The 27,276-nt window shown below is 36.9% G+C and overlaps 3 protein-coding genes across 6 annotated transcripts; 2 read left to right on the plus strand and 1 right to left on the minus strand.

Annotated features, from left to right (window-relative positions):
• Nucleotides 1-3,115: 3,115 nt before the first annotated feature.
• On the minus strand, nt 3,116-6,258 carry LOC135608710 (10 kDa chaperonin 1, chloroplastic-like). Of its 2 annotated transcripts, none has more exons than XM_065101741.1 (6): nt 6,033-6,258; nt 5,898-5,948; nt 5,086-5,151; nt 4,961-5,008; nt 3,574-3,603; nt 3,116-3,340 (listed from the first exon to the last, which is right to left on the minus strand). In XM_065101741.1, the coding sequence occupies exons 1-6, from the start codon at nt 6,195-6,197 to the stop codon at nt 3,275-3,277; spliced, it is 426 nt and encodes a 141-aa protein (XP_064957813.1). In that variant the 5' UTR covers nt 6,198-6,258; the 3' UTR covers nt 3,116-3,274. The 2 variants fall into 2 exon arrangements, with proteins under 2 accessions (XP_064957813.1, XP_064957809.1); XM_065101737.1 differs by having other exon boundaries at nt 3,116-3,329; nt 6,033-6,257.
• A 190-nt stretch (nt 6,259-6,448) lies between these two features.
• Nucleotides 6,449-17,127, plus strand: LOC135608716 (uncharacterized). Its single transcript, XM_065101748.1, has 14 exons — nt 6,449-6,691; nt 6,785-6,832; nt 8,593-8,653; nt 8,963-8,995; nt 9,585-9,709; nt 10,301-10,435; nt 11,507-11,583; nt 11,686-11,951; nt 12,963-13,019; nt 13,103-13,271; nt 16,143-16,200; nt 16,276-16,361; nt 16,487-16,543; nt 16,765-17,127. The coding sequence occupies exons 1-14, from the start codon at nt 6,553-6,555 to the stop codon at nt 16,837-16,839; spliced, it is 1,386 nt and encodes a 461-aa protein (XP_064957820.1). The 5' UTR covers nt 6,449-6,552; the 3' UTR covers nt 16,840-17,127.
• Nucleotides 17,128-17,305: 178 nt separating this feature from the next.
• LOC135608719 (uncharacterized) lies at nt 17,306-26,164 on the plus strand. 3 transcript variants are annotated; one of them, XR_010485629.1, is made up of 8 exons: nt 17,306-17,583; nt 18,189-18,404; nt 19,764-19,825; nt 20,101-20,191; nt 20,276-20,360; nt 20,461-21,158; nt 21,621-21,801; nt 25,268-26,164. XR_010485629.1 is itself a non-coding variant. In XM_065101755.1 (6 exons), the coding sequence occupies exons 2-6, from the start codon at nt 18,229-18,231 to the stop codon at nt 21,151-21,153; spliced, it is 1,107 nt and encodes a 368-aa protein (XP_064957827.1). In that variant the 5' UTR covers nt 17,309-17,583; nt 18,189-18,228; the 3' UTR covers nt 21,154-21,574. The 3 variants fall into 3 exon arrangements, 2 of the variants coding, with proteins under 2 accessions (XP_064957827.1, XP_064957833.1); XM_065101755.1 differs by lacking the exons at nt 21,621-21,801; nt 25,268-26,164 and having other exon boundaries at nt 17,309-17,583; nt 20,461-21,574; XM_065101761.1 differs by lacking the exons at nt 17,306-17,583; nt 19,764-19,825; nt 21,621-21,801; nt 25,268-26,164 and having other exon boundaries at nt 18,265-18,404; nt 20,461-21,574.
• The last annotated feature ends 1,112 nt before the right edge of the window (nt 26,165-27,276 follow it).

Here is a 27,276-nt window from a genome sequence, read left to right on the forward strand (position 1 = left end):
GGTTCGCTTTCGCTGTCCACTGAGTTATTAAACAGTTCTCCCCACTACGCCCCTAACGCGTCCAATGCTGGAACGTTGTGGAAGGGGCAGTTTGGGGAGATCGCGGGACAGTACGTGGCCGTGGGTCCGGGTAACGGCGTTCGTCTCCCCCACCCGAGTCCACCTGTGGTCTCACTTTTCAAAAGTTTTCAAATTCGCCGTAACCACGACGGGAATATCCGCATAATTAACCGTTACGAACGCGCCGGCCCACATGCGGCCATTCTGAATGTGTGTGATGGATGCACCCCTATATGCGTGACTCTTAACCATATATTTGCGATATCTACTAGTCAAGGATCAGTCTATTCGATATTTCTTGATTACATAAAATAGTACCGGAGTATTATACTTTTTCATATTTTTCAAACAACATCGTATATAATATATTTATCATAATTATGTCAACGTTTTTCATTCCCATTTGGACGTGGCAGTGGCAGGATGAGGAGCCCGTCAGAAAATTCATGAGTTTTTTTTTTAATTATTTTTAATTAATTTATTATATTTTTTTTTAAAAAAAATAAATTTATTATCAAAATTGATTAATAATATTAAATTTTACAAACAATGACAATAATATTTGTGAAATTTATATATCATGACAATAGTCAAATATACATCCAACTAAATACATTCAAATATAACCACAATCAAATAAATATACATATATCTAAATAAATCTATAAATTAATAATTTTTATATGTTAATTTTTTTATGAAATATTTTTTTATTTTTTATTTATAAAATTTTTAAATATATTAAAAATTATATACCATATCAATTTAGTGGTTAATGTTGGAATGTCAATGTCATAGACATTGAGTCCAATTCTTTATATATATATATATATATATATATATATATTAAATAAAATATATATTCACATGACAAGTCCACCTTAGACGTTGACGGGTGGAGACCGTGACTACTCCATCTTACTTAAATAATCTATTTACTATTTCGTCATCGTCCATCGTAATATATTTGTTAAACAATGACTCTATGTCGATATAGTCCCGTTATGTCCCTCATGGCCTAGTAATATCCTAAACTTACTGTACACTTCAGCCTCATGCTAATGTATTCTTCCTATATCAAAGAAAAAAATTTAATGCTCTATAGTTTTCGTTACTCTAGGATGGTCATAGATAGTCCATTGTTTATATACAAACCCCGGTATAGATACTAAATTTTTTAAGTTAACAATTCTCCTCACATTCGTTAGCTTTGCACAACTCTTTCGATCGCCAAGCAACCTATCCATCCTTGCATGATCTTATCTTTTGCTAAGTACTCTGTTTACCTTGAGTACCGTTAAATTTGATTACCAAAGTCGAGTCGTAGCTAGAACTTAGTGATCCCAACCTTATACACTACACGTTCTTCCCAACTTACTTGTCTTTATGGTGCCTCTCGCGCAAATGGTTGAGCATTCCTTTGAATACCAATATCAAATGCTCGTTCGCTCCTCTAAGGGATTTATTTGTTTGTCTCTTTGCTCATTTCTCTCAAACGATTACGCATGCTAGTTGTCATCAGTGTAGCATTGCTAAGTCTCTCACGTTTGTATACCAAGTGTTTATAAGTATGCTTGTACCACTCTAATTACCATTTGTTACGGACTTAGTTGGTTTTACTTAAGTTATGTAGTACTCTTACATGTTCATTCATAAATGGTCAAACTCCTCGAAAATTCTTATGATCCTTTCAGGATTTGCAAAAGAGAAGACGAGTTAGAGGAAACTTTTAACTCGCGATTTTATAAGCAGTAATTTCAGTAAATACTTGATAGGCGTAAATTACAAACATATATCTTACAAGCTCTAAATGATCACGAAACGAAGGATCCAAGGTGATCCATCACGATCAAAAGTCCCTACAAATGTTCATATAATATTATTACAAAATAAGACATCGAACTAACCCTAAACACTACTCCGAAGCCCATTGTTACATAAGTATCTCATGATGTTGTACTAATCGAAACTCTGCATCACTCTGCTAAACTCGAAAACCCTCAAAATGATTACTTAGATGATCTGTGTTTATAAGCTAATCAAAATGGGACTATCAAGTTTATTTCGAATTCTTTATAACGTATGAATAAAATCAAATATATATATATATATATATATATATATAAACATTATATCAAAAACACTATGAAATACTCGTTTGACAAATCAGTTGAAATACTACCATTCACCTATGAATCGATCCATATAATATATTGATCCAATCCATATGTATAAAACTTACGGTTAAGATTTATATTATCAGTGATAATAGTTAAAAAAAAAACTTGTAACGTTTTTGACACTTTTACTAAAACATTACAAGTACATTCAAATGTACACCTACTATAACATGATAGGTACATTCAAATGTTAAGTGACAAAGAAGTTCAAAACTCGATTAAAATTATCTAAAAAAATCAAAAAATTAAGATTTCAAATAGACATTGGTGTAGGAACAAAAATAATTAAATAAAAAAAATTTCTACATCAATTAAATTATTTTTTAATAGACTTATTTTTGAATAGGCTTATGCATGTTATGAATGTCTATGCCATATCCACCAAGACACCAATCGAAAATACTCGAGTAATCTAATTTTTTTTTATCAGAGGCAGATATTGCAAACGGTAAAGAACGAAAAAAAAAAAGAGAACGCCCGAGATAGACTTTAAAAAATAAGACTTACTCGGTAATTCACCCAATATTATCATAACCACGACACCGATATGACTGCAGAACAACCAGTGCTACATTTTGCACTATTAGCAACGATGCCGTTAAAGCTCTTCCGCAGACATTGTACTGGGAATATCGAAGACCAAAGAGTTGGAACAGTTAACATGCCAACAATCATACTTACTGCTAGGCATTTATTTAAACCTTGATTTTTAGCACCAAATGAAGGCTCAAGGACTGACACAAAACATTTGATCCCTCGGTGCACAATCAATCTCCAAGACGTAATAATCCTCAGCAGCTTATAGACCTCCAGCCATTCACTTTCAGTCTAGATCTTCAGTCATATGTTTATCATAAACCAGAACAATCGACAAATGACTGAACCCATTTAACCAATACTTAGTTATAAATCAAAAATTACATTTAAATGAGCATACTACATAATCAGTTCCTGTCAACGGAGTGGCCAAGAAAAAATGACTTGCATCAGAAAAGACCACCTAGGATTCATTTGCTACTCCTACTCAACAACAGCTAGTAGATCACCAGCTTTACAGAAACAGTGCTTAGCTTCTGTCCCCAAGTCCACCTGCACACCAACTTATCAGGAGAAATTACAATTCAAGTAAACTATGCTGTGCAAACTATCCATGCTGTGAAAAATATTCAGCCCATTTATGCAACAATAAAAATAGCAGACATGTTAGTCATGTGCCTATCAGTTCATGGTTCACATGTAACACAAATCCATGTTTGCTATCCATGCATATCCAGAAATAAGATGACAATATATGCAATTGCTGAATGACTTTATTTGCAGTAATCCCACATACCTCATAAGCATTAATATCTGAAAAAAGAACCTGCAAAATAAAGGAGTGCCAAGCATTGTCAGGAAAGCCCAACCAAAAGGATAAAGACTCAACTTTATTGTCACCATACGACCATAGAAATCTCCAGGAAGGAAAACAAATGAAAAACCTATGATGCCATATTATGTGATAAAAAGTATCCAATAGCACTACTTTAACTTTCTTAAACGAAGACAAACTTTTCTAAAGCAAAAGAGATCTTGCACATGCAAGCGTACTACATTAACTCCAACAAGGTTAGGTGCAGCTCAGTGACTTGATAGATACACAGTAGACATGTACCTGATACCCGGTTGTCACTACTGCAATAAGTTACTCTAGATACTTTAGTTCCAGAACATGAAATCATCTTACAAAATCAGTCCTATTAATCAATATATCTGTAAACTGCTACCTGCATCTTGTGCATTTTGATTCAGGTATAATTTGAGATGCCGTTCAACATTTTGATAGTTGACTTACAATCACAAATGTGGATGCTCCCCATCTAGTGACCCAAGATATATAAAATTAGGTGAATAATTTGCACTATATCTGCCTGTTAGATGGATAAGGTATGCTATTTAAAAGTAAAGGTATTCAGATGAGTCGTCATGAGATGCACCAATGATAGGTAAATTTATATGTTATTTTCATACCATAAACACAGTGCAAGATCATATAAAGAAAGGAAATTAGTGATCATCCCCACTTCGTAGACTAGTTCATCTACCAAACACTACTACAAGGGAACCAGATTTACAAATAATGAACCACAATTAGAAAACAACTTTGCGAGCTGCCCATGAATTCATGACCCACTGGATATCGAGATTAATTTTTTGCCCTCATACCCCATGGTTTTCTTTAAAGCTTCCTAACTTTCTAATTTCCAATCTTGGTTTCCCATAAAGATCGCATGCTCTGATCTTCAGGGCAGTTTCTATTCTTGTTCAATGAAGAAAATTTTCCTTTTTGAAAAAGAAGTCCAGTTAACAAGTAGTTTATAATAGCCACAATAAACTGACAAAGAAAACACAATGATTTTACGTAGAAGGCTTAGCCATAAGAAGTGTGTATAAGACCATTGCGACCCAGTCTGATCAATAACTCATCCGTTAAAATCACTAGCACAAAATGTTTAAGCTCAAGTTAATACACCCATCCTTACAAGTTAATCTAAATCTTTACCCACTTTCATTGTGGGACTAAACTGAAGTGTTACAAGAATGACAGACACCATAAACTAAAATGACCTTCGTGATAAAGGGAAATATATTTTCTAGTACTGCAATAAAAATAAACCTGTAATCCAATGAGTTAAAGCATTGTCCAAAATCTTATATGGAATGAACCTCAGAGATGGTACCTTCTTTCCTGCTTCCACCTCGGCAACATCAGAACCAACCGACAGTACCTGTTCCAAGAGGTAGAACAACAATTAAAGGACTGACAGTTAGCAGAAATGACATGGCAGCATCACTTGACCATTACCTCGCCCATTATATAGCGCTCAAATTTAACAGCTGATTTTGGAAGTAGAACTCCACCAGCAGATTTCTGCTCCAAAGATATTTTCAGTAAGAATAAAGAACTGGGTAGCTAAAGTTTTTCTTTTCAGAAACATATTTGCTCACTAGTTTTTGCAACTTATGTTCTTGCTACTTTTCAAATAAAAATATATTATGATATACAAATCCCACCTCAAAGATTAGTGAACATTGTAGTGAACATTGTAGTTGGTAATTTCACCATAAGCAGGAATAGTTATTTCATCTCCCAAACTGTTTTATTACCCATCACAAAGTATGACAAACAATAAGATGGAAGTGCTGAAACATTCAAATAGGGAACTGCTATGCAACTAAAACAATTTATTTGATGGTTTGGCCCCTGAACAGTTTTAAGAACACAAACAAAATTGTTTCTCAATTTCTATCAACAAAGGCACGGAGTAAATGGATTTTAAATTATCTAAGCAGTCAATCACATTTACGAAAAAAAAAATGCTGATCCCAAGAAACCCACTCGGGCTGACAATACTGTGTGTCTAGGTCTCACGTGCCAAATTATCACCAACCCCATCTGAAGACCGATAGCTACCTATCAGATTTAAAGCAATTCGGGTAGAGGGGATGGTGCAATTGACCGGTAGAATGAACCAAAACTTGCATAGACTAGAGGGATCGGAAAAACACAAACTACAGCATTAACCCTCGTTTTTTTGTCCCATAAGTTATCTCAATTGCATCCTTAAATCACAGAGAAAATATTAGCAACAACAACAAACGTAGGATTATAACAACCTCGGGCAGCTCCTCGAGGCGAATGAGGACCCTATCGGCTTGCGGAGCCACCTGCATCCAATACGACCAGAAAATAGGTGCGGGAAGATGAAGTGTATCGAATTAGTGGAACTGCAAAGAGACATTGCACCAGACCTTGGATGGTTCCCATTTCAAGGAGGAGACTCTGACCGCGCTCCTCCGCGAGGCATGGAGGCTCCAAAGTGGAAAAGAATGGCCAGCGCGAGGAGGAGGAGGAGGAGTTCGAGGCTGAGAGGGGGAAAGGAGAGTCTTGGCGGCGGATAGGAGGGAGGACGCCATCGGGCAGGGAAATGTCTCCGACGAAGACAGATGTTGCGAGAACTCACGAGACACACTGTTATATAACCGTTCTATGATCGCCGATATATTGGGATTTCTCCCGGCTATTCCGGATAGTTCTTCGCCCCCGTGATAAGCACATGACACGGTCTATGGTTAATGGACCACCACCACCATGGTCGGTCTGATTCGATCCCATTTAATCGGTCGGACCGGGTTGGAGTTGTGAGTTCAACGGCTCAGCCCAAGTAGGTAGGACCGAGGTGTTAGCTTTACAGTATGGGTATGTGTTCGGGTCGGCTCGGCGACCGCTACTGTTGTTTCTCTCGCCACGATCGCGAGCAGAGGAGCAGCTATGGCGGGGATCCGGGGATATTGGACCCTAGCGGCGGCGGCGATTGCCTTCCGCCTCCTTCTCCTCTTATGTTTCCCCAAGGATCTCCACCTCGGCTCTCGCCCTGAGGTCGCCACCCCTCTCACCAGCCTCCGCCGCCGTATGAAGCCCAATCTCCCTTCCTCTCTTTCTTCTGCTTCTTTCTTTCGTCTATCATCGCGTACATTCTCTTATTTTCGTTTCTTTCTCACAGTGGCGGAAGGTTACTGGCTCAAGCAGGCGTCCATGTCGCCCTACTCAGGTTCCGGTGCCTTCCTAGGGTTTTTTGGTTCCAAGAAGTTAAAATCTTAAGTTAGCATTGGTTGATTTTGGTGTTTTTTAGTGATAAGAGCTTTCTATTGTGTGCCATCGTCACTTTCGACGTTTTGCAAACAAATTTTACATGGATCGCATCAAATTTGATGTTTCTGAATTTTACATATTAATTGTCCATAGTACACTCGATGAGTTATAGCAGAAGACGCGGAATGATCAGAGCATATACTGATAACAGCACTAGAGGCGAACCTATCAGTTCCAAACTACTCAGTAATAGTCATCCTAGGTTGCCTTTGGTGGGTTTTGCAGATAATGTAAGTGGAAAACCTTGGTCGAAGCATTTACAATTCATGGATGAGTGAACGCTTGATAGTGTTCACCAAAAAAATAAAAAATCTCATCAGGTGCTAAATAATATCATGTGATAGCTCCTTAGGGAATATTTTAGATTAATCAAACTGAATGTCGGAATGTGCATTTGTATGCTTTTCTTTATTTATGAAGGACTTGATTTTACCACTCTGAACTTTTTAATGCCTAATCAATCTTCAACATCAAGACTCATAGTCATGAGCATATCTGAGACAGACAGCCACGGTTATGATTTTTTTCTTTTATGAAAATGGATAAGACTATTGGAACAACAAAGATGAGGATCATGAGTAAGCAAATTTTTGCGCTAGTCTTCTATTTGACAGAAATTGTTTGCTAATGATAAAGACAATGATTTACATTCTAGACTTTGTTGAGGTAGGGAATGATAATGATTACTAACATGAGAAGCATATCATCATATTCAGCTAGGTTTGTATGGTTTTATGAGTACAAATCATAATCTTGTAGGCTTGAGCCCTATCCATTCTTATCATTTGCACAGGACATGAAGAGAAAATCCCATTTGGCAAATGTTAAGCAAAGGGACATGCCTGTTGACACCTATATTAATGTGTTACATCTGACAGAAAAATTTTCTAGGACAGTTTTTTAATACTGTTTTTTATTTTCCTCCAAGAAAAGGTTAGTTTTACTGGATTTCTGTCACTCCTAGGGCAACAGATGTTAGAATAGATGACCACTTGAATAGTGTCTATGTAATCCAAAGATGATCAGGAATTAACTGGTTGCTGGTGTTTCATGATGCTCCCTTAATAGTGTCACTAAATTGGACATTTTATAATCAATAATCTTATGTTGCAAACATCGTGCTAACCTATTCAGATGTTTTTCTGTATTTTAGTCAGCACAAGAGATTAATCAATCTAATTATCTATTTTATTATGTGCTGGTAAATCATTATTAGTTATATTCCACATGAAATGCTGTAATAAGCCATTATATTCTTTATGGGAATGTATTTACTATGAAGATCTATGTGTTAATTTCCCATATTTCAAATACTCCACAAAAGGAATGCTTAAAAATCACATAATTGTTTGAATCTTTCTTGCGTCTTAATTAGCTATTTGATTTCTGCTGGAACCTGGAGCTTGCTGCTTGCTGTGTGCTAGATTCTCCTGTTTTTCTGTCTCTCCGCTTAGGGGTCATAAACACTTAGTGCTAGAATCAATTGCTGTCACACCATAGCTTGTTATTTTGAACTTAAGTCATTACCTGAGTATGTTATATGTTCTGTTTAAGTGCCCTTTACAGAATAGGCTTCATGGGTTTAATGGCATGAGGAAGAATGTGGTCCATATTCTCTATTTGTCATTTCTCTTACTCTGGCAACTTTGTTTCTTTCAGGTTCAATGTACCATGGTTCCCCTCTGCTATTATCATTTCTTGGGCAGTTGACTATTAGAAGGTATAGATTCTGGTTTGATAAGTGGCTTCTGTGCTGTTAAGCTTTCCTATGGAACTTTATTGTCCAAACACTAATGTTTTTCACTTTTTTAAAAACAAAATAAGCTAGAACTTATATGTTCCCACTTACACAAGAAAATGAAAGCATACAAAAAGCAATTTACGTCCAGACATGATTGAAGATATGTAGGTTTCATTTCTTCCTTGTTGGAGGAATAATGGGGCTTACTCATGATTTGTTTAGATATACCATTTACATCTAGACATTTAGTCTTCTTTAACATTCTTCTTCTGGAATTCACTTTTGCAGAGTTGAAGGACGACCCCCTCACTTTTATTGCAGGTGACATTTCATTTATTTTATAAATTTTGGTCCAGTAATAATTTGTCTGGGGCACTAACTAAAATAACTTCATATTATTATGTATATGTCCATATAGATTCCTGCAAAACTTGATGAAATCTCATGTGTTGTGCTTTTGTAAGTCTGCTTCCTTTTCTATCGTGGCATATTGCCATGACTAATTGCGTTGGCTATTTCTTTTATCTCATCACAGACTGGTATGACCCAATGGCATAATGAGTTTGCTGACCTTTACTTTGATGAACCCAGGGAGCCATTAAACAACATTGCTTCATGAAGTTGTGCATGTGAATGATTTAGAAAATCGAGATGCAATGTGCTTTATCTTTTTATAATCAGATAGGTGTCGCATCAACTGTGATGTAAATATTACTATTTAAGATCTGAAGCATAGATTTTCTTCAACTGTTTGATCCATGCAGATAATTCCTTATCTTTTGATCTAACTGAAAACTGCTATACTGTTGTTGTTTTGACATCTCTAAGAACCCTTCTCCATTTAGCCTCTATTTGTGGTGGTTTTTGGATTGTAAAGTATGATATTTAATGCTTATCAATGCAAAAACAGTTTGATGTTTGTGGTTGTAGATTTTATTACTGCCATACTTATCCGTGCAACTGGTCAGAAGCTTCTGTTGTCACGCCACAAGAGCTTTCAGGTTCTGAACCTCTCGAAGCTGGTAGAAGCTTCAGGTGCGTTTAAAACGTCATGTTGCTGCAAGAGCAGTTTGTTCACTGTCCTGATTTATAATTGTTGTCAATTTATCCTCCATGATCCTTCTTGTGAGTAGCATGCTTGTATAGACTAGTGGTAGTTATAATACTCCCTTTTCCTTGGACAAGTAAAATTTTATTCAGAACTTGCAGCATGAAAATTGTTAATGAGAAGAAAGATTTACGAGCCTTATGTATAAATTAAGTAATTACATCACAAAAAACAAATTGACAGAATAAAGGAAATAGGGGAGTTGTCATTCAAAAGGTTCATTTTACTGGGCAAACACTATGAGATGAAGAGAATACTCTGCTCAAATTAGATTCTGCTACCTAGCATGTTTGCTCTACACATATTTAGGCCTTCATCTAGCAGTGACTTTTTCATTCAAATCATACATACCTCCCATTGGATGCCAGATGGTAGACAAAATATATATTCTAGTTATTATAATGTTCTTGGAAACCCAATTTCTTATTTTATAGCTTTTATATATTCTAGCTTTTATAATGTTCACAATAAGTAGCTAATGCTAAGTTTTGCTAATTTTGTTTATCTAATACTTTCAGGAACTGTGAACCCTGGAGATTTTGCTTCTCTTGTATATCTTTGGAATCCACTAACGATAGTCACTTGCATGGGATCGTCTACATCACCAGTTGATAATTTAATGGTTGTCATGGCAATCTATGGAGCTTGTTCACGTAATTCCTGTTTTATGCCCTAATAATTGTGGTCTTGAGATCCGACATCCTGATATAAACTTCAATTTGGTGAATGTTTCTTTTATAATCAGAGCATGCCAATCATCCATTGAGCAACTTATTAGTTGTATATTCATATTTTTATATACAGCATATTTAGTAGCTTGCACAAGGTTTTATACCTTTTAATAATATATATGAAACAGATGCTAAATTCATTTAAGCCTAAATTTGAATTATGATATTCCACAAGAATTCTATCATTGTTGGTTTATTCGAAGGGATAGACTATTGGTTATATTTTATCTGTACTCTACATTTTGCCCTACGTGTACCCTGAACTACTTATGCATGGTTCTATACATATCACCAGTCCTACTCCATGTGGTTGTAGATCTTTCCTGGTTGTGGGTACTTTTTGCTCAACTTATGTTTGTCTCTCTGTTTATTTTTTGATTGACACACCTAGATTACTCCTTTTGTTATTTTGGTATTTAGAAGCTCATCATCTCTTTCTTCAGACCTGAACTATCAACTAGTAGTTGTTTATAAATATATTCTGACTAATCTAGTGTCACCACTAGATTTCCTATCTAGTCAAGTGGACTTCAAGCATCCTGAATATTTGCATTTGTAAGTATATATAATATATATAGGATCCTTTATTTGTCAACACGGTTATAATAAAATTGACAACTCGAATTTTCAGCTGCTGCCTCTTGCTATCATTTTGGTATAAAAAGGCATTATCGTTGTGTTTTCTTGATTATTATAATGCCAATTTTGGTTGAGTAGTTTCATTAGGATTATGCTACCTATTCTTTTTATTGGTGTAGTTTAAGTGACTGCTTGATCAATATTGATATATTTCTTGTTTCAATATGCACATGCAAATTTTGTGATTTGCTTTTATGCATGCCTAAAACATTGTTATATTTCTCATGGATGGGAAAATGTCGTAGGGCTCTGAAACTGCTGATCTTTTGGCTGTTATATCATGCTCTTGTTTGGTTAATTAAAAACATTTCCATAGTCTTATTGCTGGAAATTAGAGAACTCTGCCCTTCACAGGAATAGCACCATTGGCAGCCTTTGGATGGGTTTTTGCAACACACTTATCTCTTTATCCAATCATCCTGATTGTGCCGGTATTTGTTTTTTGTTCACATATTAGTTTTATGCTGCAGTCTATTTCTTCCTCAATAAAATATTCATCTCACCATTTCTTTCCTTGGTTAACTTTATTTCAGGTCATTCTTTTATTAGGATATGGTCTGGATGCTCCTCCTTCAAAGTTGTTCCTACATAAAACTTCTGATGCAAGCAGTAGTGGTGCTCTAAATCAGAGTCCTGACAAATCTGGAGCATCAAAGCTGACAGATAATACAATTCATACTTTCTCATGGGTTCAAGTTCTTCACTTTGTATTGTGGGTATTCATATGGTTGTGCTATGTCTTATTGTTGAGTAGTATATCACTCAAGGATGTTGGGGGCCTGTCAGAAATGTTCAGGAAGTAAGATACGCAATCCATTAGGCAGTTCTCATTACATTTTTTCCTGACATACAACTTATTACCTTGGCTTGGACTACGTAACAATGCTATATTTTTTCTCAATAATTCTGCTCACCAAATTCGATAATGAATTTGTAATTAGTATTTTATTTACCAAAATGCATCTCCATTGACTTTTCATTAGTATTTGAGCCTTAATCAGAAACTTCTGTCCGACAATATGTAAGTCAAAGGTGAGCTGTTCATCCCAATGGGCAATGCTATCACACCAAGTTCTTGTTATTGAGGTTTGATAAACCTGAAAACCAAATAAAATGCATTTGGGTGGTTTTGTGTTCGTGTATAAGGCAATTTTTTTTTTAATTCTTGGATGGTGAAGATACAAGTAGATATACCACCAGTGTTGGTGACATTCCATGTATATAAAGTAATCAATGCTGTGTCCTTGAAAAAGAAAAAACCAACTGGCTAATTTGGCGTTCCTTTCTTACTCCAAATCACATTATAAAGTAATAAATGTTTTCTTAGAGAAAAGAAATACAGGTAAAAAAAAAGCTGTCTAGTTAATTTTGATGTTCCATATTCTACTTTCTAATATATTTGAAGCTTATCTCATCCATTGAGGTGCTGCAACCACCTTAGAAACTTGCTGATGCTGTTGGGCACTTCGCCTATCCTTGGTTGATGGACTTTTTGCTGCTCTTGAAGTTAAAGCTTATAAGTGATCAATGATCACAGATGTTTACGTCAATCACCTTAGTGGGATGTACCTAATTTCTTGAAATAAAACTACCAATTCAGATGGTGGAAAATGAACAATAAAGTAATTTTACACTTCTTTGACAGTCCCATCGTATCTGCTGTATTTTTAGAGATTAATAAATCTGGTTTGATTTCTATTTACCACGTAGATGGTCTCTTTGCATAAATTGTTAAAAGATAGCTGATATATGGTTGTCTTCACTCTTCAGATCTTAATTTTCTTTTTCTTTTTCTTTTTCTTTTTGACAGAACGTATGGATTTATTCTTACTGTTGAAGATCTTTCACCAAATATAGGTGTTTTATGGTAAGCTTATTAAAGATTTTATTATGTGTATCCTACTTTGTTTGTATTACATGTTTGCTCATGTGTGTAGTAAATGAATGCAGGTATTTCTTTGCAGAAGTCTTTGACTTTTTCAGGAACTTCTTTCTGATAGTTTTTCATGTCAATATACTCTTCATGATTTTGCCACTGGCAATACGTTTGAAACATCGGTCGTGCTTCCTTGCGTTTGTGTATATTGCTATCTCTTCAATGCTAAAGTCTTATCCCTCGGTAAGTTATTCTTCATTTTGAAAATTGGTTGCATACTGGCTGCTGATGCACCATATTTATATGAATTTTCGAAAAGGTAATCAATAATATAGCATAAGTATGGCAATAAAAAAAATTATGTAATACATTTATGATTAATGTTGCATTTATTTGGAGTGTACAATATTTAGTTGGCTGTTCTGTGTGTTAACAAATGTAGCTTATTTACGAGGACTCAATTGTGGTGATTATAATTGCTTCCATTAACTAGAAGTCTAATGGCAGTGTTAGACTCACCATCAGCATAGTTAACATAGCTTCAAAATGATTTGTAAACCTCTTTTCCACTTTGATTGTTTTTCCTCTAATGGCTTTGGCTCTCAGCACTGAATTGTTTGGATTGATGCAGTACTAACAGCCTTGCCTGTCTGAAGAAGCCTTCACATGCTATACATATACATGATCAAATTGTTGAAAAGGCAATCTTATGTGAGATTTAATGAGTTTGTTGTTACTAACTCATGTTTATGAGACTACCAAGCAAGGTTCACCATATTGTGGTGTACCACCCGGTACGAGCGATACATACCGGTCTGACAAGGGATCGGTAAATGGAGCACCATATATGGGGTAGTACACATTACATGACCGTATCAAGTGATACGGGGTTTGTATTGGTCGGTAACAGTCTAAATCTAACTGTTACAGGTCAAGGGCTGAGATTCCCTATTTCAAACAATTAATTTGACCATTTGAATCATAGGAAAGGGTTCAACCCATTTTGGACTGGTACACGGATCGTCCTATATCGGGCGATACACATTACATGACCTCGTATCGAGCGATATGAGGTTTGTATTTGGTTAGTAACGATCAAAATTTGACCATTACTGATCAAGGGTTGAGATTGCCTTGTTTCATGCAGTCAATTTAACCATTTGAACCATAGGAAAGAGATTTTAAACCCTCTCCTCTCCCCTCTTTTAACTCATTTAACTCTCTCAATCTCTTTAACTCTTTCAAACTCTTTTTCACTCAGATCTCTCTCTCATTCTCATATCTTCATCAGATCCTTTGCTTGATAAGGTGGGAGATCCTCTATGTCCTTTACGTTTTATCACCGCGACAATAGAAGAGGAAGTGTATCCTCAGCAGGAGGAAGATCCCTGTCGATCAATGTGATGGAAGGAGCCGAACAACATCAAGTCAAACTGCTCAAGAAACTTAGGACACTCAACCGTCACAGCCCTCCGCCCAACATGCAAAGGCAAAGGCAAAGGGGAAGGCTGTAGCATCAGTCGCATTATTGGAAATAATTGAGTCGAGCAACATGACACCTTAATCGCATTCAACAACTTGCTCGATCCAGAGATATGGCAACGACACGGATAGTAGTGCCTCGACTGATGATAGCAGCGATGTTGGGGAGTCGATGGTCTTGTCTACATAATTTGAGGGTAGTGCATAAATCGAGGAGCAATATTTTACATATGCCACCCAAGATTTTAGATTATGGCGCTCGACGAAGAACTGGTCAAGTTTATACATAGAAAGGGAAGGAAAAGATAGTGGATGATTTTAAGCAGATGCAACATAGCCCACACGACGTAGACACAGAGCGAAGCTTATCATATTAGGGAGAATCTTACGATCATTAACAATACGGTGATAGTTGGTCATTCTTCTCTAAGAAACAGTACGGTGATCGATCTTATGATATAGAGTAGCATATTAGTTGCGAAAGTAGAAGTTTTGACATTCTTCATGCTCCGCACCAATATATATCACCATTGTTCTTGCCTCAAGAGCTGCCTCAGACACGTGGTTCAAGGCGATCAGACTACGACCATCACTACATTGATGCATCAATGACAGATGGTGTATCAGTATATTATGTAATGAGTTCAATTTCGGGATTAGGTTCGACAAACATATCAAATTGATATACAGATACATAGGGTTGATGACCCTAATCCATCGCCCGTGGAGTCCCGTCATTCTTTTTGGTCGTAGAACCAGGTATATCTATCGATTGATTACTTGATTCATTTGAATCTTAAAGTTTAAGTTGTTTAAAAAATAATCTAATAATTCAAATCATTTCTTTGTAGATAATTCAATAACAAAAGAATGATCTGGAACGTATCACAAAGCTACTCCTCAAAGCCCGAAAAAAATATATGCTATTACTATTCTATTCTAATTTAGATTATTTATGCTAAAATATACTAAATTTATATTTATTTTTAACTTAAAAATCCTAATCTAATTTTTTTTCTAATTTTTAGAAAATTTTGAAGCTATTTTTTGGTAATTTTACCGTAATGTTGGTATGCTCTACTATACCGACATATGGTACATCAGTATGCCACGGTACATATCATACCGATAGTCAATCGATGCACTGGTACGGACTGGTAAGATGAACCTTGCTACTAAGGATTAGCTTGGGCATAGTTCTAAATCTAGGAATAGTGGTTCAATACCTCTTACCAACTTTATCTAACATTCTTCAGCTTGATCAAATCGGCTAAATCCTAGACATGATTTCGTGCAAGTATATATATTATAAAACAAATGCAGTATAGAGAGCCCTGAGGTCTTGTTCTTGCCCTGGTTTAGAAAATCTTGGATATTGAGGGAGGCACAAATACTGGTGGAAGGGGGAAAGTTCATTTTTCTAACAATTGGTGTTAGTGAGTTTTTATTATGTGAAAAGACACAATGTATTTTTGTATCTAATTCCTCAATTTTTTTATTCGCTTTTTTTCTTCTTCTTCATATTACTCAAATGTTCAAGCTGAAATTTAGGAGTAATTTCATGTGTGTGTGTTATTATATTTCATTCATTTGAATATTGACTTTACTTTTTCACCTTGTTCAACTATGGAGGTGGGTGACTCAGCTCTTTACTTGGGTCTTTTAGCACTTTTTTGCAATGAGTTAGCAGGTAATGTTCATATTCAGCATCTCCTTAGTCCTGACTTGAAACTTGACATGTAATGACAGTTAAGTTTGCATGCAGATATGCATTTCTCTTTCTTTCTGTTTTGTGGATACATTGGGGTCTCTCTTCTCAGCCCTGTTATGCACAACCTGTGGATTTGGAGGGTCTCTGTCTTTCTCTCTCTCTCTCTCTCTCTCTCTCTCTCTCTCACTTTCTCTTTCTCTTATTGTTCACCGTACAAGTTCTTTCTATTTCGTTATATCACTGATGGTCATTGAAATCTTAACAGGGTACTGGAAATGCTAATTTCTACTTTGCCACTGGTCTTGCTTATGCATGCTTGCAGGTACCATGATGTTGCTGCTTATCAAATCTCTTCATCTCAATCATCTGATTTTACTAAATGGTGTTTGGTCCTTTAAGCTGTAACTAAAAGATGTAGAGTAGATGGCATACAGTGCTGATATTGTTTTGACAACTTTCACCAGAAGATATCAAACTGTTAGATATGTCGTGGATTATGTCCGATATTTTCTTGACATAACATGATCGCTTGCACTTTTGCAGACTGTCTTGGTTGTCGAGAGTGTGAGCTCCATGCTGAAGCATGACAGGATGCTTAGGAAGCTGGTCAAAGCTTAAAATTTAATCTAGCGTTATTTACTGGTCTGTCATGGTTCCCTGGTTGGTCATATATGGTGGTTGCATTGCCTTCATATTTGGGAAGCAAATCCTGTTGCTGTTCGGCCCTCAAACTTGATGAACAACCTCATTTACTACAAAATGTAAAATTATACTCAGTTGCAGCCTCCACCATGTAGTAGGAAATTTTTGTTGGTCTCCGAAAGAAATGTTTTGTAGAATTGTTGATGATTATTTCTTTTTACGATTTAGGCATTTGAATACCAAGGAGATTGATGGTTATCTTCACTATCCTGCCGCCGCTGTGGAATGCTTCGCATTAAATCTGAATAAACGGGGCAGTTAAATTTGATTTGGTGCTTAACGTTTTCATTAAAAGTCCAAACGCCACGATGAAATTATTCATACTTTGTCAATGTAATGGAATTGCAATAACCCAATCGATCGACTGCGTTCGTCAAGTCCCGCTTGGATCCAAGTCGGTTTGTCCGGACTCAATCTTGATACGAGCCCCACGCGTCACACTTGGGACAGGTCATAGAAAGGCCTGATTCGTAATCACTGCATCCATCCGCCATTATTCTTTTAAAAGCGACTCTCGCCCCCACCGGCCATCCCTTCTGGTGGCGGTGGACCGCTCCTTCCAAAATACAAACTGCTCCTATTCTGTTAGGGTTAGGGTTTCTTCCTGATGATGAGGACCCCAAGATCGTAGAAGCACAACCAAGTTCCATTTCTCTACAGGTGCGTCTCTCTCGCTCTCGCTTCTCTTGTTCTTTCGCCCGTTTAGTGCTTGGGTGTGGAAGTTATGTCACCAGGCGGCCGGTGGATCGAATTGGATATTCGCACTGCATAATGGATCTGTTGGTCCCTCAGTTTTTTCTTTGTTGAACCTAGGACCGGGTCCCTTCTGTTTCAACAGAACTGGCTAATCCTTCAGGGCACTCGTCTAGATAGTGAGAATCTCCATGGCTAGCCCGTTGGTATGAGTCGAATGATTGATCTAAACGCGATGTTGGTTTGTGCCCTACGGAAAGAACTATAGCATTGTTCTTCCTCACTCAAACAGACCTATCTTTTTCTTCTCTTCTACTAAGGTTTAAGTGTAGTAAGGCAGGGTAGCTTTGTAAATCTTTCTGGCACATGAGTGACGCTATGGTGGAATTTGGGGCTTACTGCAATCCAAGCAAATGGTTTAAGCTAATTCTTAACTCGAGTGTTGCCATGATGCATATCTGTCTTTTCTGTCCTGTCATTCTTTCTTAGCATGTGTATGCGGTCTATGTGAATAGTGTTGCATAACATGTGTCGATTTGGTTCTTGTTCTCATCTTTTTGTATTCTGTGCAGTTTCATTTCGGAGCTCTGCCTTTTGGAAGAGATCAGTCACATGGCTTCTTCATCTCCTGTCTCTATTAGCAACATTGGTGACTCTATCATCGCCATCACAGCCATAAATGGCAACACAACACCTCAACAGCCTGGTTCCTATGAAATGCCAAAGCCAAGCCTCCGAGGACTCAACAAACCGAAGTGTATCAAGTGTGGCAATGTTGCTCGTTCTAGGTTGATGTGCTTGCCCCTTTAGTTTTTTGAGTTACAAAATGTGTTAAGGTAGTAATAAAAAAAATTAGGAAGGTATTTCAGATGAAGGACATGTGAAACAAAATGAGGAATAACAATGATTAGATCAGAGATTTACTTTTGTGTGGGGAAAGGTTGTAATCCTTATGATTCCCAAATGTTGCATTTCTTTTTGGTAGAGTTGGTCAATTGGTCACTTTCTTTCATCAGGATGTAATTGCTGGACATGATAACTGATATGTAGCCACTTTCTGTATAATCTAATAAACTGACATGCTTACTTCAGAACATATGTCGTTTCCTTTAGGGTCCAATACTAGGGTATCATGCAGTTCTTTTTTAAAGCTTGACCAAATTTCAGGCATTGAGAGTGCATGCTTTGGCATTTCAGTAAGATTATTCCTTTATGACCAGTCTTTGCTTGTAGGGGAAAGTTTGCGTACATCGAGTCTACCTTATTTCAGCATTAGTGGGAGCCTCATGCTTTGAATTACCTCCTTTTTCATTCTTTTTCTTTGACCTAAGCCTAGGCAACGGGTTGATGCTAATCTGGAGTCTGACAAATCTTTGGGTCATCTTTCATATAATCTAAGTCATATGTTTCAATGGACTCAAACCATTAAGGACAAGATACAGTTTGAGTAAGAGTCCAAGTCTATCAAGGAATTGGAAAATATAAGCATGGATCCTAATCCAAAAGCCATCATATTCTCATTGGGTATCAGGTTGAGTGTTGGATATTTGTATTTCTTTATTAGGTATGGATTGAGAATCCATATACTGTGCAATAACTTCATGGTTCCAGTTTTTAGTATTTGTGCCCCTGATATTGAGTTGGATTTGTATTGAGTACTCGAATTATTGGGTTCATTGAATACCACTTGTTGGAGATGGACACCTAGCCTGGGATCAGACCTGGTCGGCCTTCTCTTTCTCTCTTCTTCTTCTCTAATCTATATTTTCTTCAACTCCTTCCTTTTCTCCTTTCTGTTTTTCTCGTCTTCTCTTCTTGTTCTTCTTGTTCTATTGTTTCTCCTGAACTTTTCGTTGTCATCATATCTCTTGTGACCATACAGTAAAACTCTGACGCATCCCTGAACTCAAATCTAGAAGAAGGGGCACAACATCTTTGCATTAGGAAGCAACCAATGGATAAAGTAATCAAGCAAATTAAACTTGTCCTTTTAGAAGGTGCATTAAATTCTTGTTATTTGTTAAGCTAATAATTTTCATTGCATCAAGCTATTGGGAATTTGATTTTTTTTTTTTTTGTAGTATAATGGTGTCCATATGGTTTTTTGTTCCATGGACTTTTGTTGAGGCTTGACATTGCTTTTGTAGGTGCCCCTTCCAATCATGTAAGAGTTGTTGTGCCAAAGCCGAAAATCCATGTCATATTCATGGTACGCTGATAAATTAATGCAGAAATCAGTAATGAATCACAAAATTGAACCTCTTTAACTATTTAGCTGCATCACTGTTGTTTCTTTGAGATCACCATGAAACAATTTCTCTCACTGACCACATGGAACAATTATGCGCTGTTATGATATTTCAATAAATGGAACAATTATGCACTGTTTTGATGTTTCAATAAAGTTACCTTACTGGGTTGAACTAATGATATTCTTACTAATATTCACTTTTGTCAATCTTGCTTCGAGGGCAAATACAACAGTTCTGAAACAGAATGGTATTTTACCAGACAAACCACCAGTTTCTAGTTCCATATCAGTGGAACAACCATCAAATGATGTGTCTACAATTGGGTAAGTTGTGCAAATCCAGGATGTAGAAAAAATATTTATTAACATGGCTGTTTGTTAGTATTGTCTAACCATTTAATGGTTCAGGGCTTCTTGGAGACTTAATTCACTCAGGCAGCTTTCTAATAATTTTGCCAATATTTTACGGACAAAGAGACCTCTTACCAGGAAGGTATTGTGACTATAGTCCTTGTTTGTAGTCATTTGTTCAAAATTGCTGATAAGCTCCAGTTACTTTTGCTGACGACTTCAGGATCTTGGCAATGTCTCAGGATGCAACAGATATAAACCAGTGGAGGTTTATGAAGTTAAGAGAACATTTTGAACAAAATATTGAAGCTGAAAATGAGGCACTTGATAGGTACATGGAAAATGTCGATTTGCTGGAAGAAACACTCTCAATCATGGAAGGAACTGAACCCGGTCACCAGACCAGATTTGGTCCTAGTTCTTCTGAAAATTTGGTATCTGAGATTAAAATGAAGCTTAAAGCTGATTCTGAAAGAGTTGCTGTTTTGCGAGAGAGGATATGGGACCTTATTGATCAGAAATTGAGCAAGTTGCGTGATGCAAAATTTATTCATGTTGATAGTTCAACACATGTTGATGACGTAGATGATCATGAAGAGTGTCAAAGGTCGAAAAAGACCATGAAATGGCGCCATGAAAGAAGTGCAGCAATGACTCACTTAATTAATAAGTTGAGTAGAGCAGAAAGTGATGAAGATCTCAGATCTTGCTTAGACATGAAATCTCAGCTGTCAGACCAGATGGATATTGTTGCAGATGCATCTAGTAATTTGAGAAGTGAAAATCAGTTAATGACCAAGCAAGAATCAGAAAGTGTGGTAACTTTGTCTTTTCATTCTCTATCTAAGATGTCTGCAACTGTCCACGTTGATGAAGATACTCTTGGGAACATTAAAGCACAGTTCTCATCTCTCAGCCAAATTGCAGAATTATGACTCAAGTATATCACCTCGGCTATGACTCTAATTTTATTGTGGACATGCCTTAATTTCTTAGCTAGTTGGTTTGAATGTCGCTGACTGCTTACAAGAAGTTCATTAGGAAGTGATTGAAATTTAGTGTACCAAGGATGATGCTTTCTTTATTTTAGCTGTTCCATGTATCAATCACTAGATCTTTATGATCGTGCATATGTAATTCCAATGTCATGAGAAGGTTGATAACGAAGAAGAGAAAACCTACCTGTAAACTCCCCAGGTCTGAGAATTCCTTGTACCATTAGCATCCGTTTCACATTTTGCAATATCTGATTGTCATTGTTGTGGGATCCTTGGGTCCCACAATGGTATATCATGGACTCAATCACTGTACAATATATTGGAAATCTAATGCTGTTACTGGAGGCGTTGATCTTCATAGGTAGGCTGAGTTTGATTGGTGCAGTTTTTTTTTTTTTTTAAAGGGATGAAGTAGCAAAGGCCATGGATATTGCAGCCAAGGAGGCATGCATACTATTGTTGGATGCAATTCTACAGTATTGTTGCACGTCCATCGGGCATCTGTTCTTGGAATTCTTACAATGCTGATTCAAAAAATATTAGATTATAAGTACATCCGTGGGTATGCTTTTCCAGCTGTTGCAGGTATGGGTTAGTTCCTGTTATTTTTACAGTATGTTTGTAAAATTACTGAATCTTTTGCCATGTCGTTAGCAAATTAATTACTTCATCACCTTAATATGGCAACAAGTACCCTACCCGATTAACAAAACCTTGACACTATGATTTTGGGCTTCTAATCCTACTATTAGTAACTGTGTTTGTGGAGCTATGCACTTTGATCAGCCAAGTGGCTGCAGAAACTGCATCTTGTTGGTATAGCCTTAAGTTATATTGTCATACAACAGGAGTTGTGTAGTTCTTCCTAAACCAGCAGTTAATGTGATGATACTACGTGATGATTTTGATCATACAAGAGGACTGCCATGCCACACCTATGCCAATGTGGCATCAAGAGTATATTAAGGCCATTTGCATTCTGGCCACTGGCTCTTATTGCTGTGCTTAGCATATCATGGTATCTAAGCTATCTGTCATGATGACATCAGTTTCTTTTGCAAGTTTATCCATAGATTATGCACTACAAATTAGCACGAAATGAATGATTGATTGGATAAGTTTCAAAGGATGGTTGGTGGTCTGACTTCTGAGGCTAATCATGTTCGCGTTCTGTCATTTAATGGTCCTAGGTACAGCAGTGTGATGTAAGGCTTCCAAGTTTAGATTTCAGATTCTTAGGTGGTTGAGAAGCCATGTTAGAGAAGCTTTTTGAAGTCAAGGAGAGCCAAACTAAGGAACATTGTCAGGCCATGTTAGGTTTTTGATTAATATTCTGAGGGTATAAAAGGCTATCCAGTAAGAATTAGTATCCAGTGTCATTTTCCATGTGTATGATTACATATTATAATGGAATAGGTGAAATAGGAATTGCAGAAGGTGACCATCTGTATTCCAACTCCATAGTACATAAAAATTCAAGCAACCATGGAAATAAAGGTGTTCCAACTTTGCAGATTGTCAACTTTAGCAATAAACTTATGATGGTTTTCTTTGTGCCTTCATCTCTCGAGGATGCTCCTTTTCCTTTCATTTCAGTTCCTGGTTGCTTGCACATCAAAATCCAAAGCTACCTACCTTACATTCAAAGTGGTGTCATCCCTAACTAGTTGGTGGTGCACTGAATGAGGAACACAGTAGTTTTTAGACTAGCAAATTATGATGGAAAACAGCGTCCTAACTTTCTGACTCTTCCAAAGTAACCATACAGCCATTTAGACTGCTGATGCATTTCTTCATTTGTCTGGGATTCTTGATATGTTCTCTTCTACCATTTATACCTAACTCTTCTCTTTTTGGAGTGTTTCAGATTTACATGTGAAGAATCATACTATGCCTGCCATTTCTCCCTATACCTTATCAACATTATTTGGACAGGCGCTAAGCTCTGCTTCTTAATATGAATTTGATGCATCTAATATGTAAATGATCATTCAATGTATCATCATTCACATATAATAGGTTTTGGCATTCAAACAAGACCATAAAGAGGCTGCACTGAAATGATAGCTATCTAGACAAAACACAGTTATGAATTGTTAAGCTTGCTTGTTAATATGATTTTTGTGCATCTAATATTTAAATGATTATTCAGTCTGATCATCATGCACATATATTCAAATAAGTTATAAGCATTCATACAAGATAAAAGAGGCTGCACTGAAATGATAGATGTCCACCTTCTCTTGTCAAAAACCTTAGCCAATTAATCACTAATTGCATTTGCTGTTACTGTGGCATCTGTCGTGTGTGGATTGAATCCTTTTCAGTCAAAATCTGGTCTAAGAGCCTTTTAAGCCTAGCAATGTTCCACCAAATGATCTTTTTGATTTAGTTATATGTCACGGAATGGAAGGTTAGAAGAATGGGGTATGGGATGCTTGTCTCTTGCTACATTCCAAGCTCAATAGTCATGGCATTTTGAGTTTCATTATGGCTTCAAAGATGTAATAATAAGGCCCTATTTTTGGTCAACAATGGCCAAAAAAGGGACTTAGTGGGATAGATAAGAAGATAGAGATGAACATATCCCATGACAAGAACATGCAATTAGGAAGAATTAGATCAAACATCACAAGAGCAAGCCAATTTCACTTTGGATATTTTGCTTGATGACAGGTGACAACGAAATCGTATTGAATTAGCTTAACCTAATTTTGCTGTGATGTGGAAGTGATTTTACTAAAGTTGATGAATGTGCAGATTGACCAACTCCTACATATTATTAAATGTGGATGACAGTGATAGATTAACATTTTTATTTACAAAGTGAATTTATAGCTTTAGAAGAAAGGATATGAGACCAATATCTGAATTTTTCAGTTTTCAGACACAGCTGATCATAAGTTAGCTGCCCAACTTTTGATTAGATGAGGAGACAATATATGGTTGAAATCCCAAAATTTATTAGAAGATAGCCAGATCTAAGTTCTTGGACTAAACAAGCTTTTTCTTAGCTCAAGTTAATCCTTAAATTTCACTTAATTTTTTTTTTCTTATGGTCTTTAATTAACTTTTTTCTTTTTGTGCCTTCAGCCTGGATTGCCAGAGTAGAGTTAAATCAGTCCTGATTTCCCTGAGGATACATCAAAAGATATTATAATAGCAAGATTGTCACCTAGCAATCAAGGCATCAACTTGTCTTTTTCTTCATTCCTTCCCCATGATTCCAGCTCTCCAGCTTCAATATAATGAATGCTCTCTAGGTTTGTCTATGGCAGCATCCAGAGGTTGGTCCACAACTCTAACCAAGAGTTACTGTGGCCAACACACTGACCATGCCATTATAAATGTTCTCTGAGATAAATCTATTGGGAAGAAAGCTTCTTCCCAATAGATGCCGGTGAAGTGAAGCCCCACCTCATTTCACTGTGCAGGTATCACTTTCAAGATATTCCACAGTTTCAGTGATAAATAATATTTGGTTTGGTGTCCTCTACACTGTCGACAGACAGAGAGAGAGATTGATCGATCTCATGTGCTCTCCCCGACTTAATCCATGGATAAAGACCTTGCTACATTAATTACTGTTAGAAAGTTGGTGGAAAAGTAAAGCTTCCGGTTGCCATCCAAGGAGAAGCAACGGAAGGAAGAGAGCGGATGCTCTTCTTCTCACTCAGAAAGGTTACATTAATGGTGGCTCGAGAGAGGAGGAGATGTCAGAGGGAACAGGGATGTGTGCAGTCTATAGGTGGGTGAGGAGAGCATGATAGCATTAAGAGGGGGAGAAGCCAGCCAAAGTCGAGGCAGCGTGGAGGCAAAGGAAAGGCGGATTGGTACCCCCCTTCTGGCAGCAAAATACTTTGCTGGTTTGGGAGCATGGATATGACTACTGCTTTTGTGTTTGTACTACTTTGCTAAGACATGACTTCCTGACATCTTAGTAAATTTTCTCCTCAAAATAAAACCCAAGATAAGGTTTCTTCTATTTCTTTGGTGTTTATTTCACTCTAACCACTGACCAGTGTTTTGGTCTTCATTGTATGTTGTGCAGTGGAAGTTGAGCCTGTTTCTCCACCTTCTCTCGTGGCAGTAAAGCAAGTCTGTGGTTAAAGTTGTCACATGAGACTTCTGCACTTGGCAGCATCCTTTATCAGAACTTAGATGATAACCAGAGAAAGAGAAAAAAAGATGAGAAAAGAAAAAGGATCCTTGGAGTTACCTTTTAACTGTTGGAATGTCAAAAGCTTTTAGTAAGGGCATCCAACCGAAGAGAAATATTGGTGAAAAGAGAGACAAGGCAATTGTTTTCCTCCTCCTACATCAACACAGATGCTGCAATGAAGTACAATCACAGTATCACATGATATGGGTGCTCTTTTTTCAAGTTGCGTATGGCATTCAATTTTACTGGTTGCAGAGTCCAGAAGGTTGTTGAATGGATGTGATAAAAGCTGTGTTCCTTTGTCTCCAATTTACTCTCTCTGTGAATGGCTGAATCAAGCAGTCTTGCCTGTGAAGTGCTTTTCATGTTGCACAAGGTGAAACAGTTGATATGGAAGCCTCAAATTTCTCTTCAGCTTCACCACCAGTGAACATGAGCCTCTTCCCAGGGTTCTTGGAATCAAGTATATGGAAATGGACACCTCTCTACTAAAGATTAGATACATGAGAAGATGCAAATGGACTCGATAAGAACACGACAAGTTTTATACTTGATCAATACGTGCATCCTACAATTTAGTAGTTGGTTTGTCCACAACAAATGGATGTGGTGCCGTAGAGGATTTTAATGCTTGTGGCCACACATGATCGATCACCAACCTTTATGGTACATGTATTTTTGCAGCTCCGAATCCTCGTGGCATCATAATAAGGCCAAGAAAAGTGCTGTGTATATGACACCCACCTTTCTTTTCTTATATGTTCATACTGCATAATTCATATCTTCTGTTCTCCCATCTCATATGAGATTTGTTGTGATGGATGGAAGAGTGGGGCATGTGAATACATAAATATATGCATTGGTTGGATGATCGAGTTGGTGGTTAAACAAAGGAAGGAAGAGAGAGTGTCACAGTAGAGAACCACCACAGGGCAAACACAGAGTTGAATGGTCCATTTCTGAGAAGCTGACACCAACAGTGACTCAAAGTTGTGGGCTGCTTCCCCACGTAATTTGCAACAGCTGAACATGAAAGATGGAGACTCTGTGGATGCAGATAATATTTTATTTTCTACCGATGTGGTGGGCTCCAAAAATCCCAACCCTGACAGCCATCGATTTGATCTTTACCTCCTCGCTTCCCACCAACACAGCTTTTAATTTCTTGCCACCAACTTCTCTCCCTTTGCTTTGCTATGTGATGACGGTCGGTCGGGTGCAGATGAGTCCCTGAATTGTGCAGATAGACATGAGAACGGAGAAGATCGTAAGATGACTGTGGAGAAAGAGGAAGGTGGTGGTGGTGGTGGCGAGGAGTCCTCCACAGCACGTGTGAAGCTCGTAAGAGTTGGGCCCATATAATATCTTTTCTTGTATGTGCTTGACTTAGTGCAATAATTCCATTATATGTGAGCTGCACTTACAACAGTAGGTGAAGATAGTGAGTTCTTCCTTCTTTTATGTTAAGAGGTTAACTAAAATGTGAATTTTATTCCTTTAGTCAGTCCAAGTAATATACCTTCGGCTATTATAGTAAAGCTTGCATCATTGTGTGTTGTGTTGCCTTTTTACAATCTTGATAATTAAGATTTAAACCATAATATATGTACATGTATTTTAAAGATAAGATTGTGTATATAATCTTGATATGGACAAAACCCATTAGCATGAATATATTACTAAACATACTCATGATTTGAGAAAAGAAAGGAAAATATTCATAATATGGTAAAAAAACATATTACCAAACTGATTATATTATTTTTTTTGTATTTTTACAAAGGATAAACGACGAAGATGAGATTTAATTTTTTTTAAGAATAAAAAAGAAACAAAGATTTGATTGGTTTTCTTGATAGGATAATTGAAGCATATCAAGATCATCAAGCTGGACCGCA

Source organism: Musa acuminata, chromosome BXJ1-2 (genome assembly GCF_036884655.1).
Source record: "Musa acuminata AAA Group cultivar baxijiao chromosome BXJ1-2, Cavendish_Baxijiao_AAA, whole genome shotgun sequence".
Taxonomy (NCBI): domain Eukaryota; kingdom Viridiplantae; phylum Streptophyta; class Magnoliopsida; order Zingiberales; family Musaceae; genus Musa; species Musa acuminata.